At 36.2% G+C, this 14,202-nt stretch overlaps 1 protein-coding gene across 3 annotated transcripts in view; it reads right to left on the bottom strand.

The window, feature by feature from the left end:
- SCAI (suppressor of cancer cell invasion) overlaps positions 1-14,202 on the bottom strand; it is a 130,725-nt gene that overhangs the window by 31,250 nt on the left and 85,273 nt on the right. For all 3 annotated transcript variants that reach the window (XR_009051533.1, XM_057724314.1, XM_057724315.1), the window contains 8 exons: positions 11,344-11,440; positions 9,612-9,710; positions 9,308-9,460; positions 6,248-6,349; positions 5,564-5,665; positions 4,764-4,842; positions 3,029-3,128; positions 1,154-1,235 (listed from right to left, as the gene is read on the bottom strand). Coding sequence is in view for 2 of the 3 variants with exons in the window: in XM_057724314.1 (XP_057580297.1) it covers positions 1,154-1,235; positions 3,029-3,128; positions 4,764-4,842; positions 5,564-5,665; positions 6,248-6,349; positions 9,308-9,460; positions 9,612-9,710; positions 11,344-11,440 (814 nt within the window). In the remaining variant the exon portion in view is untranslated. The remainder of the gene's footprint in view (positions 1-1,153; positions 1,236-3,028; positions 3,129-4,763; positions 4,843-5,563; positions 5,666-6,247; positions 6,350-9,307; positions 9,461-9,611; positions 9,711-11,343; positions 11,441-14,202) is intronic.

Below are 14,202 nucleotides of genomic sequence, written 5' to 3'. Positions count from 1 at the left end.
GCGCAAAGAGATAAAAAGTTTTGGGAGGATGGAATTATGAAGTTGCCTGAGAAATGGCAGAAGGAGTAGAACAAAAGGGTGAATACGTTGTTCAATAAAGTTCTTGCAGAAAATGAAAAATGTGTCTTTTATTTTTTCTTAAAAACCGAAGGCACTTTTTGGCCAATCCAATATGACAAAATTGGTAGCAGGAAACATGCTGAACAATTTAGGGTGGGTAGGATGCTCCTGGAATGCAGACTTTAAAAAGTGAAACTAAGCATGAAAATTAGATGGAAAACATATGCTTGGGGTCAGCTTTCTCGGCTACCAGACATTTCTATTGCTCTCCTGAAATAAACCTATCAATGTTTGCTTCTCCATCTAATTATACGAACACCCACAACAGAAACAATTTTAATTGGCTGATCTGTGTTTTCGGCATATTTCTGAGCATACTGTCCACTAATGAAATATTCCAACCACATACAAAGGACTTCAAAAATTCTGTTTTCATTTTCCTGTAAATTACTATAGTTTGAATTCTAACATCCAACTTTAAAATGTCTCGCTGCTGCCACTCTTTATACAATCATTGAAAACGACTGCTTCAATAGCAAAATATAAAACAGGATTTTCACAGTAAGTCCCTGTTAGTTATTTCAGCATTCAGGGTCATCTTTTTTTACTTATTGTCACAAATTAAAAAAAAAAAATTAAGTGCACCTAAAACAATTTGTGTTGATATTCAATGAATGTAACTCTATAACATGGGATAGAAATTTTACTTAAACTATAGTAGCTCAGTGTGTAGAGGGGAAAAAGTCTAAAAACTAGAAAATAAAATTTTCCCATTTACTCCACCTCTATAAAAGAAAATTATTCTGGGTTATATAACAAAAATAAACCTCCCACCAGAGATCTTGGAAATCTTGAATTTTTTTTTCCTGCAGGAGGATTTATTATTTTCCACTGAGTGTCCATTCATGCGTTTTCTTCTTGTTTCTAGTCATAGCACCAGATCCTGACTAGCATGCACAACCTCAAAAGAAAAGAAAGACTAAATACAAACTGTGTAAAATGAAATAAAGCAAAATAAAAAGGCACATGTTCAGATTGGTTACCTGGGGTGGTGCTGTAGTGTCTGGTGTGCAATAGGGCTCATGCAACTCACCTTATATGCAACACTATTGGACGAATCCACAATGATGAACAGGGGCTTCCTTGTGAAGGGATAGAGATCTCCAGGATGAAGGCTGGGAAGACAACAACAGTAACAATGAATGACTGTACAACTCTGTCAGCCAAACCTCAGAAACCTTATTCCTCTGTTCGGTCTGCTCACATCTTTTCGTCACAGAACTGAGAGAAAAACAAAGATTAATCAAGCAAAAGACTGAAAAAGTCTGTATTTACTGGAGTAGACAAGTTAGCAGTCTTATTTGAGAAAAAAATTCAGACATAATTATTATCCAAGAATATTCAAGCTAAAGAGAAGTCTGTATATTTAAAGATAGATTAAACACACAACATGAAAATCTCAAAAGTCTGCATTTAGGGACTTATTTAGTATTTAAAAGTTCCATCTAAGAACATGTTCTAAAAGCAAGATGTAATAACACAACCAGACCTCTATTCCAATAAGTCTTTCAAAATCTATATCCATTTTAAAGATTTAAGCTATATCTTAATAATGCAGACCATAAACAGGGGCTCCCCTTTTACTATTCTTTACATTTCCTCTGGACATTTGTATCAGAATCAGCTGGGGTGCTTGTTAAAGATACAGATTCACTGGCCCACAGAAGACCTACTAGACCCAAAGGCTAAAGTCCAGTAACATGCATTTGGGAGCTGCTTTTTTTTCTTTTTTTAAAAAAAAATTTATTTTATTTATTTATTGGCTGCATTGGATCTTCACTGCTGCATACGGGCTTTCTCTAGTTGCAGCGGGGGCTACTCTTCATTGTGGTGTGCGGGCTTCTCATTGTGCAGTTGCTTCTCTGGTTGCAGAGCACAGGCTCTAGGTGCGTGGGCTTCAGTAGTTGCAGCACACAGGCTCAATAGTTGTGGCTCATGGGCTCTAGAGGGCAGGCTCAACAGTTGTGGTGCACAGGCTCTTCCCGGAGCAGGGCTTGAACCCATGTCCCCTGCATTGACAGGTGGATTCTTAACCTCTGCACCACCTAGGAAGTCCCAAGAGCTGCTGCTTAAGGTCGCAAATTTGGTGTGCGTGCTCTTTCCCATGGATAGCAGACAATGTGTGTATGTATATAAATATTAATGTAAATGTAAATATAAATATACAAAACGATGTGTCAATGAGCAATATAATCAAACCCTAATATATTTCAAATACAGGTTTTTCTAATATAAATCATTTATTACTAAGGTCAACTAAACCACCAACATATGGCTCGGGCGACCGTTAGCTATTATACATACCATTTGAAACACTTCCCTCTCTGTCCTCCCTTGCCACTCTTTAATATGAAGAGTTGTGTTTTTATGTAAAGTGCTATTAGGAACAGAGTTTCAAGCAAATCCAATTTCCTCTATAATGAGACTGCTCTCTCTCAACTAGGGAAATTCTAGAGCCAATATGTTCACCCAAGTAGTGAACGTATTGAGTCAACTTTCATGGATGAAATCTACTTGAAATCGTACAGCTAACTTCATTTTTGCTATGTCACACCAACAGAACCTTATATGAGAAAACTTTATATTGATTCTAACATGCATCATGCCCTGACTGATTATTTATGTACATATATATTGTCTCCTCCAACTTGAATGAACAGATCTCCAGTGACTGAACAGTACCTGACATAAAATAGATACTCAGTGAAAAATTTTAAAATCAATATTAGCCAACAATTCTAATTGCCTAAGACAGTCAGAGCCTGAAATATTGCTGGAATCCAGATAAATGTTATGAATAGTAGTCTGAGGGAACATTTCTAGTACTAGCAAATAGTCCCCATTTCACTTAATATGTTATAAGAGAGAACTACAATTTTTATAATCGGGAAGATACCAGAATACTTACCAGTGCATTTCCTTGTGGGATTGATTGCGTTTGTGGATGGCATCTCCATTTATAATATCCCGGTTGCTATTAGTAAGTACCCCTCCAAAATCATAAGGTCCTATAAAAACAAAAGGAAGAATCCTAGACTTCAATTGGAGAGTAACATTGATCTGATGTTCAAATACAAAGGTATTGGGTGAATCTCTCATTGATACAAGTGGAAGATAATTACACAACATTTTTATTAATTTAAAATTTAACATTCTAGTTTAATGCATTTAAATGATTTTAGCATGTTGCCTGTTTCAACATTTTAAAAGATCATCTTCATCAATTCAGATTTTAATGAGAAACAAAAAAACATTCTGGGTAAAAAGGGGATGGAAATCTGGGATGTGCAAAATGATCTTTTCATTTCAAGCAAAATTAAAATCTCAGGTTCAACAAAAGTATTTAAGTAAGAAAGCTGCAGAATGAAGTCCTAATAATTTCTTAAATATAATTTTAAGCGAGCCACTAATTGTAAAATGTAGGGAAATTTTTGAATGGAACTTAAAAATTCCCATTGACAAAAACTTCATTTATAAGAAAAGAATTGCCAAATATCAGTGTAGGAAAAAAATCCATTATCATTACTATTATATCAACCACTGTAGTTCTTGTTTGGGAATTAGCCTTTTCCCACTGGTCCTATCAGTTAGTTAAACTCTTGTGTAAATGGAACAGCGACTGTGAGATGTTAGGAATAATCTCTCTCAAAGGACCATTTGGTTAGTACCTACTGTACTTTGAAACGAGATCAATATGACAAGAAATCAATATGTTAAGTGGGGGCCCAGAAAATCTAATTAAATAGTATATGTTATAAGACATGGAAATAATTATTTAAAAATAAAATTACTACCTTTATTACCAAAAAATTAAAGTAGTTTATGATTTTGCATCACTTTTAAGTGTTATATTTTATCCCTTAAAAAATCACTGCAATGAAAAGACAGATTATTTTGTTTTGTTTTCATTTTAACACTTTACAAGGATCTGTAGGTCATGCAAGGAAGATGGCAGGGACATGCATTGTATAAAGGAATGCAAATTTCAACAAACAAATGAGGAGGAAAATGTTAAGGATGTTAAGAAAAATTTTTTTGTCCAGATAAAGATTTAATTGCCTTGTTTACATCCAAGTTACTCATCTATTTTGACCAATTTCATATATTCTGGACTCATATGTTCTGGACAGTTTTCAAGTTTTTATTCTGAAATAGCATCCCAATATTCTACAGATTAAATCCATAAAACCGAAGAAAGGACACAAAACAAAATCATGTCAAGGACTTGAACTTTCACAGTTACAAAAGTGCACTGATTTCTACAAGACTTTCAGCCACACTGAAGCCACTGAACAGATTCCCTAAAGCACTAAAAGCTCAGAAAGATTCAAGGATGTGAAGCAGATAATTATGCTTGGTTATTCCATGTTCATATATGTGTATGCTTTTAGCAAATCTGTTAGTGAGGCATGCATGTAGTATGTTACTTTGCTAATGATTTTTGAACTTCATCATATAATATTTCAGCAAATAAAATAGACTGGGGTATCTACAAGAGTGCTAATTCAGCAAATAGACCAGGTTTCAAATTTGGGAGCCTCTCTAGAAAGCTTGAGATAGTCTGTGGGCTACAGGCCAGTGACTTGTAGAAAATAAAGAAAATTCAAGCCCTGCTCACAACAGGGAGCATTCCTTTATTGTACCTTCACTATCAGAACGACCTGTGGGGAAAACGCCAGTGGCTGACAGGTAAATCAGAAGCACACTATTGGCAGGCAGCTCCTGCAATTAAAGAAAATCACATATACAAAACGACAAACAGAAAACAACAGTTTTATTGAAAGTCCATGACACTTTAAAGCTGTAGGCAAAACAAGAACCTTATTTAACATATAATGGTTTTCCCAGAGAAAAGTCACTCTTGATAGTTCCAACTTATAACTGTCTACACAGCAAAGATTCGTTATTAATCTGTAACTACTGCCAAAAGTTTTGAAGACAGCTTCTGCTTCAAAAACCCCATCATTTAAAGAATGTTCTCTGGAAAACTTAAAATGGAAAAGTAAAGATCCTGACTATAGGTCTAAAAGATAAACTTCTATCTGTGCCTTTCTCTATACAAACCGAGAGGAATTCCCTACTCATGATTCTTTCAGATGACTAGAATGTTTCCCAGAGCTGCCTGAATACAGCACACACCTATATAATCTGCTCCTGTTTTTTAGTTCTGCATTGACTGCTATGCCTAAGGCAGTTTAGTAGTAAAAACCTGGAGGAAGAATGATAATTAATCAATATTCCCATTAATTAATGGCAGGGGAATTCATAAAATGTCATAAGCAATTTCCACTCCAAAAACAGATATGATTAGGACATTCTAAAGGCAGTTTCCATTTTCATATTTTCCCTAAATTCTTGACTCAAATATTCAAAGAGAAGAGTGACTCAGATTCCATCTAAGGCACACTTTCCCCACATAGTAAAAAATACAGATGATATATACCTTAAAAGATGCTGCTAAGAATGTGTACAGCTGGCTGAAGGTTGGTTTGTAGAGCAGATACTTGTGAGGGTTCTCTCTCCTGGTAGGCTTGTCAGCTGATTCCTATATTTATACACAGAAAACAATGCACGTACAGTTGATCCTCTGCCTCCACAGGTTCTGCGTCCGTGGATTCACCCAACCGTGGATCAAAAATATTTGGAAAAAAAAATTCCAGAAAGTTCCAAAAAGCAACACTTGAATTTGCTGTGCACCAGCAACTATTTACATAACATTTACATTGTATTTACAACTATTTACATATCATTTACATTCTATTAGATGTTATATGTAATCTAGAGATGATTCAAAGTATATGGGAGGATGTGCACAGGTTATATGTAAACACTAAGCCACTTTATCTAAGGGACTTGCGCATCTGCAAGTTTTGGCATCCACAGGGGTCCTGGAACCAATTCCCCGTGGATAAAGAGGGATGACTATACAAACCGTGCTTGACCTATGAATTATCAATGCCCGTTTTTACTCTCTTCCTCAGCAAATACCTTACTTTTACTATCATTATGCTTATCTATTTCTCCTGTGTGTCATCAGGAGAATTCTTTATTCACACTCTTGGCACTTGTTGAACAGCACTCCATGAGGAGCAGAAGCAGCAAACTGCAAATGCAGAGGGAAGATCACCTGCATTCCTGGTTTATTCATCTGGGAAGCTAAATTCATTGGCTCCCTTTCCAGGGCTTGTAACATCCGGAACATGTCGACAGTTAGTTCACTGAACTTAACCTGCAAGGAAAACAAACCTGACCGTTAATGTAGTACGCAGACCTTGAAGTGTTTAATCACATTGTTATTCTTGACTTTCACGTGTACCTGATGACATTGGATATTTTACTCTCCAGCATTTTATTATGAAAAGTTTCAAAAGACAGAAATTTAAAAAGTTGTACAGTGACACCATATGCTCAACAGCTAGATCCTATAACATGAACATTTTTCTGTATTTGCTTTATCACATCTCTCTCCATCTAGCAATACTTCTATCAATCCATCAATTTCCACAGGTATTTTTTTAATTAATTAATTAATTTATTTATTTATTTTATTGGCTGTGTTGGGTCTTTTATTTGCTGTGCGCGGGCTTTCTTTAGTTGCAGTGAGTGGGGGCTACTCTTCATTGTGGTACACGGGCCCCTCCTTGCCGTGGCTTCTCTTGTTGAGGAGCACGGGATCTAGGCACGTGGGCTTCAGTAGTTGCAGCACATGGGCTCAACAGTTGTGGCTCATGGGCTCTAAAGCAGTCTCAACCGTTGTGGCGCATGGGCTTAGTTGCTCCGCAGCATGTGGGATCTTGCTGGAGCAGGGACTGAACCCGTGTCCCTGAATTGGCAGGCGGATTCTTAACCACTGCACCACCTAGGAAGCCCTCCACAGGTATTTTTAAAAACAAAAAGTAGTCATGTAAATACAGAGACCTATGCTAGATCCTATAAAACATGCCAACTTTTGGCAAAACAGCCAGGCTGAAATATGACTATGACCCACTTTAAAATCACTTCATTACATTTTGGCACTACATAATGTTTAAGGCTGTATCCTGGGAATTCCCTGGCGGTCCAGTGGTTAGGACTCAGTGCTTTCACTGCCAGGGCCCTGGGTTCAATCCCTGGTGGGGGAACTAAGATCCCGCGAGCCATGTATCACGGCAAAACAAACAAACAAACAAACAAAAAAAACTGTATCCGTTTCTACCTTTTTTTCTTTAAGAACTTTTATTGAGACATAACTGACATACAATAAATTGTATATATTTAAAGTGTACAATTTAATTTTTCTTTTCTTATTAGTAATGTATGTATGGCAATCCCAATCCATGCTCCCCCGCCCTGCTTTCCCCACTTGGTGTCCATATGTTTGTTCTCTACATCTGTGTCTCTATTTACAATAAATTTGTGGGCATTTTTTTGGTTCCTGGCTTTTTTAAAATATTTATTTATTTATTTATTTTGGCTGTGCTAGGTCTTAGTTGTGGCACACAGGGTCTTCACTGAGGCACGTGGGATCTTTTAGTTGCAGCAAGAGGACTCTTAGTTGAGGCATGCATGCAGGATCTAGTTCCCCGACCAGGGATTGAACCTGGGCCCCTGCACTGGGAGCGCTGAGTCTTACCCACTGGAAGTCCTTCCTATTCTATTTTTTAAAAAAATAAATTTATTTATTTATTTATTGGCTGTGTTGGGTCTTCGCTGATGCACGCATGGGCTTTCTCTAGTTGCGGAGAGCGGGGGCCACTCTTCGTTGCGGTATGTGGGCCTCTCATTGCGATGGCTTCCCTTGTTGCAGAGCACAAGCTCTAGTCATGCAGGCTTCAGCAGCTGCGGCACATGGGCTCAACAGATGTGGCTTGCACACTCTAGAGCGCAGGCTCTATAGTTGGGGTACACAGACTTAGTAGCTCTGAGGCATGTGGGATCTTCCCAGACCAGGGCTCAAACCCATGTCCCCTGCATTGGCAGGTGGATTCTTAACCACTGTGCCACCAGTGAAGCCCTCTATTCCATTCTGAATAATACTTCTATAGAACTTCATGTAGGCAAGGTTTTAATTTAAATTAAAATGTTTTAATTTAGAAATTTGCAAATTAATTTCTATAAAAGCCAAAATTGGAGAATTATAAGAAAAAGTTAACAACAACAAAAATGACAGCTGTAAGGGAAGGATTCAAAATTAAAATTTGTGTAAGCAATGCATATAGAAAAATGTATTCACTGGTAACTTTTCCAATATCTCAAAATTTTCAGTAAATTAAATTTCTAGGGACTTCCCTGGTTGCCGCAGTGGTTAAGAATCGGCCTGCCAATGCAGGGGACATGGGTTCGATCCCTGGGCTGGGAAGATCCCACATGCTGTGGGGCAACTAACTAAACCCCAGCGCCACAACTACTGAGCCTGTGCTCTAGAGCCTGTGAGCCACAACTATTGAGCCCACATGCCACAACTACTGAAGCGCAAGCACCTAAAGCCTGTGCTCCACAACAAGAGAAGCCTGTACACCGCAATTAAGGGTAGCACCTGCTTGCCACAGCTAGAAAAAGCCCACATGCAGCAACAAAGACCCAATGCAACCAAAAAAAAAAAAAAAAAGAAAGAAAGCAAATTAGGCACAAGTATAAGTATGGTAGTAATAAAAAGCAGAAGCTAATAAAATTTTTTTAAAAATTCTACTTCATTAAATCCTCACCATCATGTGATTATTCTGTCATGAAAAAATTGTTGAAATGTGCTTTTGACAAATGTACTTAAAAATAACTCCTCCATTTTTGCCTTATTGTAAAAGTAATATACAGATTTAGAAAGTTGTAAAGAAGAAAATAAAAATCACTTAAAATTTTGCTGAATTATTTACAGATAAATCTTTTATGATCTTGGTAAATTTCTTATCTCTTTCTTGTGCCTATATGTATTATATGTAGACATTTTAACATTTATGAAATAATCCTGTTTACATAGGTCCATATTATTTTCACTTGCCATATTATACATATCTTCTTTTGTGATTAAAAATTCTTCCTAAACCATTTAAATGTCTGTAATACAATCCATGTGTAGACACAGTATAATTTAATTAACTGTTTCCTAGCAAATGGATGTTAGGATATTTACAAGGAAATGATAATTCTGTAACAATCTAAAGTACTATTTTTCAAAGTGAATTTTCAGCATAATGCTTTCACAATTCTTTACCTGGTTATTACAATTACCAATAATGAGTGCATCAGCCAGAGACAACTGTCCCACAATCATGCCCTGTTCCAGCAATGGGGCTCCCGTTTCAGCAAGGCGATTAGATGTGATAACAATTGTATTATCATCATTTAATACCATCACAGGGTCTGCCTGGAGAAAAAGCAATAAGTGGTTGATGGCCAAGACAAAATGCCAATGTAAGAAGCTATTCCTTCTTTTTGACATATACACACAATAAAAATGCATACCACAGACACATTTACTTACATAATTATGACAACCTTTCTTGTCAAGAACTGACCTCAATGAAAGCTGCTACTTCTTGAAGAACCAGGTTCCATTCCACTTGATCTTCAGTATTAAAGCGGTGAGTATAATCTTCAATTTCATCTGAGAGTTCCTGATTTTACAATACCACAAAGAAAAACGGTTATAGAAAAAAACAAAAAAGTAGATTGCTATATTGAACGATACTCCTGACAGAAACTGATATAGTTAAGGAAGTTTGATTATTATCAATATATAGTCCCAATTACAACAAAAATAAAGAGTGAAAATTACATGGGCTTGCTTCAAAATCTAAAACTCCAGAATGACACACGTCAATAAGATCTTCATAGAGACCCAGAGTGACCCATACCTACCCAGTGCTACAACAGCTATGACTTTATTAATAGGAAACTCTTAAAGGTAAACCCCCCAATTTTTTTTTTCTGAGAAATATAACATTTTAATAGATGAAATAAATACTCCAAGTACATGCAAGGTAAAAACCTGACATGGGGGTGGCGGAAATCACTCTAATAGTGTAAATTAAAAAATAAAACACACTCACAGTAGCTTTTCAACCCATTTGCAAATCACATGGCAAAGTCATACTCTTTCCACACCAAGTATACACCTAATCCATCATGATTGCTTAAAAAAATAACAAAATACCAAAAAGGTAGCTATATCTATGTCTAAGGAGTGAAAACTGAGGTAATCGTTCTTTTAACGGGGGGGGGGGGGGGGGCGCGGGGTCGGGAAGGAATGAACCCATGACCTCCTTCCTGCCCAATTAATAATAAAATTTAGTTGAGGAATTCTGGCAGAAGAGCTGGGGTAGGGGGCGGGGGTAATACCGCAACCAGCAGATGAGGCATCTTCCATCTCCTGGTCCCTACTGTGAATGGACTGCTGGGCCCCAGGGGCCCTCCAAGTGTGTGTGTGTAAATGGTATGCATGGCCCTGCCTTCTGGAGGATTCCTCTCGAGCATTTAACATGAAACCCCCAAAATGTTAACGTTAAAAAAAAGGAATATAAATTCTTCGGATTTAGAGCATACTGTTTCTTTTGGAAATAGTCTCATTAGTGACTGGGGATGGAGGAACAAGGCTTGTCAAAACTAGCATGTTATACTTAGTCACTTTGCTGTACACCTGAAAATAACACAATACTATAATTAACTATACTTCAATGAATAAAAAAACAACTAGCATGTTATCCTTGAGCACCAAATAATCAAGAAGTATGCCACTGAAACCACTAACTGAATACAGAGTGTAACCAGAATGTAGCATGCAATAATTACAGATATTAAGTGAATCTAGAATGCAGTTCACTCTTAATTACCTGAGTTAATGAAGGACAGAGTGATGCAGACATACTAAAGGGAGGAAAAACCAAAGCTCATTCGCAACACCCTTGTAAAACACTTTTCTTGACCTAACTTTTCAATTATTTTCTCTTAAACTAAATATTTTAACTTTTGTTTGCATTTGCCAGCCATTCATTGATGGGTGATGAAATGTAAAATGAGCTGAGGGGACAGAAGTAAGGAATTAAGACAATTATCTCTAGTAAGTGTGTTTGAAATATGATGAGAGCTGGAAACATTTTTTATCATTACCCTTGTCAGAAGTTACCATACTCTGAAAGTTGTAATGATTTAGATATATCAAAATTATTTTAACGTTAAATCTAGTTAAAAAAAAAAATTATCCATACACATTGAGAGATTAGGATTTTAATTATTTTAAAGTACATTTACCTTTACCAGATCCTTCACAACATCCATTTTGTTGAGAAGCAGACAAACTACTATAAATCTTGCGTAGTATCGTAGCTTCTTAACTACCAGCTCAGGTCTAAGGGAGATAAATGGAAAACCATTCATTAGATTAAAAAAGAAAATATGCTTTCTGATTTTTCTAACTTTCTGATAGCTTTCAAACTCCTTTGATCCTATTTCGCACAGTTAGAAACACTGCTTCATAGAACCCAGAGTCTTTTAACACATTTCTTACTCAGTGATTCATTACATTGCTCATTCATATATGCATTCAGCAAGTACCTACTGAAACTCAGATGCATCAGGCACTATGCTAAGTACTAGATTAGAATGATTAAAAAAACACAACTATAGACAGTCCCTTCCTCACAGACCTTACAGACAGAAAAGTATTTAAAATGTAGAGGAGACAGATAAATACTTAAAACAGTGGAATAAATATTACAATGATAGGAGAAACAAAGGATGCTATTTGAGCTCACAGGACTGGATCTCGGGTGAGAGAAGGCTTCCTAGAGAGAGTCATGTTTAAGACTATAGGGAAGACGAGAAGACAACAGGCAGGAAAATACAAGGCAAAGAGAGCTCTAGGAATCATTCTTTGTTCTGAAATCTTATTTTTGTAACATTAATATAATCAAATCAGTTTACTTGTGCTTGCTATTTGTATGCCATATCTTTTTCGCTCTCTCTACTTTCAAGTACCTGTCTTTTCATAGTAATGCATCTTTTGTAGACAGTATATAGTTAAGTCTTGCTTTTTATCTCCTTTGACAATCTCTGCCATGTATACTCAGGAACTCAGACCATTTACATTTAGCCTTGGCTGAGTTTGCAACTCTCACCCTGCTATTTGTTTTCTACTTGCCCCTCTGTGTTTGTGGTCCTCTACTGCTCCCTCCTTGCTTGCTTTTCAGCTAATCAAATAGATTTTAGTGTTCTCTTTTATATCCTCCATCAGCTTCTTAGTTACACTTCTTCATTACTGTTTTTTAGTGATTGCTAGGAGTAGCAACACACATCCTTAACTTATCAAAGCCTGTTTATAATCTATATTACACCTCCTCACGCCTGACCCTTAATACTAATCCCTTATCTGAATTCCCTGATGGTCCAGTGGTTAGGACTCTGAGCTCTCACTGCTGAGGGCCTAGGTTCCATCCCTGGTCAGGGAACTAATATCCCTCAAGCCTCATGGTGCGGCCAAAACAAACAAACAAACTTATCCCGTATCAATTCAAACCAGACATTTCCAGTTTCTACTTCCTGTTTTCCACAGCCTACATTACTAATAACCTGTATGTATAAAATAGATAACTAATGAGAGCCTGCTGTAGAGCACAGGGAACTCCACTTTACTGTACAGTAGAAACCAACACAACATTGTAAAAGAACCATACCTCAATTAAAAAAAAAAAGGAAAAAACCAAATATAATAATAACAATATATTTTTGTGTTTCGCATTTTCCATAATAAAAATTTTTTAAATTCCTCTCTGACCCATGAATTATTTAGAAACGTGCCTACTAACTGACATAATGATTTTTTTAAACTATGTCTCTCTCTTAATTTTTTTAATAATGTAGATATTTATTGATTTTTAACTTTAGAATCATTACTATTATTTTATTTAATTAAGTAATTTATTTCTTTTTATTTATTGGCTGTATTGGGTTTTCATTGCTGTGTGGGGGCTTTCTGCAGTTGCAGAGTTTCATTTCAGTACGCAGGCTTCTTATTGCAGTGGCTTCTCTTGCTGTGGAGCACAGGCTTCAGGCACATGGGCTTCAGTAGTTGTAGTGCGTAGGCTCAGTAGTTGTAGCACCCAGGCTTAGTTGCTCCGAGGCATGTGGGATCTTCCCGAACCAGGGCTCAAATCAGTGTCTCCTGCATTGGCAGGCAGATTCTTAACCACTGCGCTACCAGGGAAGACCTTGTTCTTAATTTTTAATGGAATTGCACCATGGTTAGACAACATATACTTGAAAAATTATTGAATCTTTTTTTTTGTGGCAAATATAAGCCAACTTCACAAAAGTTTCATATAAGCTTGAAAATTATGTGCATCCGCTTATTGTATGCACTTTTATGCACATTAGAACAAGCTTTCAATTATGTTACTCAAATCTTATAGTTGCTTTCTTCTTGACATATAAATTAAATGTTATATTAAAATCTCCATGTACAATACTTGTGACCATTTGTCAATTTTTCCCTAAAAATATGCCACTTTTTGCTCTATTATTATGCTATATGACTGGGCATATACAAGTTTAGAATTTTTTTATTTTCCTGAGTTCTTCCTTTTATCATTATGAAGTAAAGCTCCATCCTTAGTAATACTTTCTGCCTTAAATATAAACAGTGTATACATAAATAGAGCAGCATTTCTTCTCCTTAGTATCTGTCTCATTTACCTTTCCCTGTGTACCTTACATCTTTGGAGGACCTCTTATAAATAGTATATTACTTAATTTTTCTTATAAAGGCATACTGATAATCTTTGACTTTTCCCTAGGAAGTGTAGATCACTTTCATTAACTATGATTAAGAATGTACTTGGACTTGTTTCTACTTTATTATTTTGTACTATGATTATACTTTTTTTCATATATATTCCTTTCCTACTTTTTACTGTAATGATCATAATTCACTTTCCTTCCCCTACATGTTTTGAATTTACACCTTCTCCTTGTGTTCTTTAAAAATATTTTTCTTAATATTTTAATAAGCAAAATTTACTTACTCTAAAGCTTCTTCTGAACAATAAATGGATCTTATTACTATGGTTTAATTCTTTGTTTTCTTTCCTCTTTCATGTTACTATCCAAGATTTG

This window comes from Hippopotamus amphibius, chromosome 2, assembly GCF_030028045.1.
Source record: "Hippopotamus amphibius kiboko isolate mHipAmp2 chromosome 2, mHipAmp2.hap2, whole genome shotgun sequence".
Lineage (NCBI taxonomy): Eukaryota > Metazoa > Chordata > Mammalia > Artiodactyla > Hippopotamidae > Hippopotamus > Hippopotamus amphibius.
This window is presented reverse-complemented; position numbering and strand designations above follow the sequence as displayed.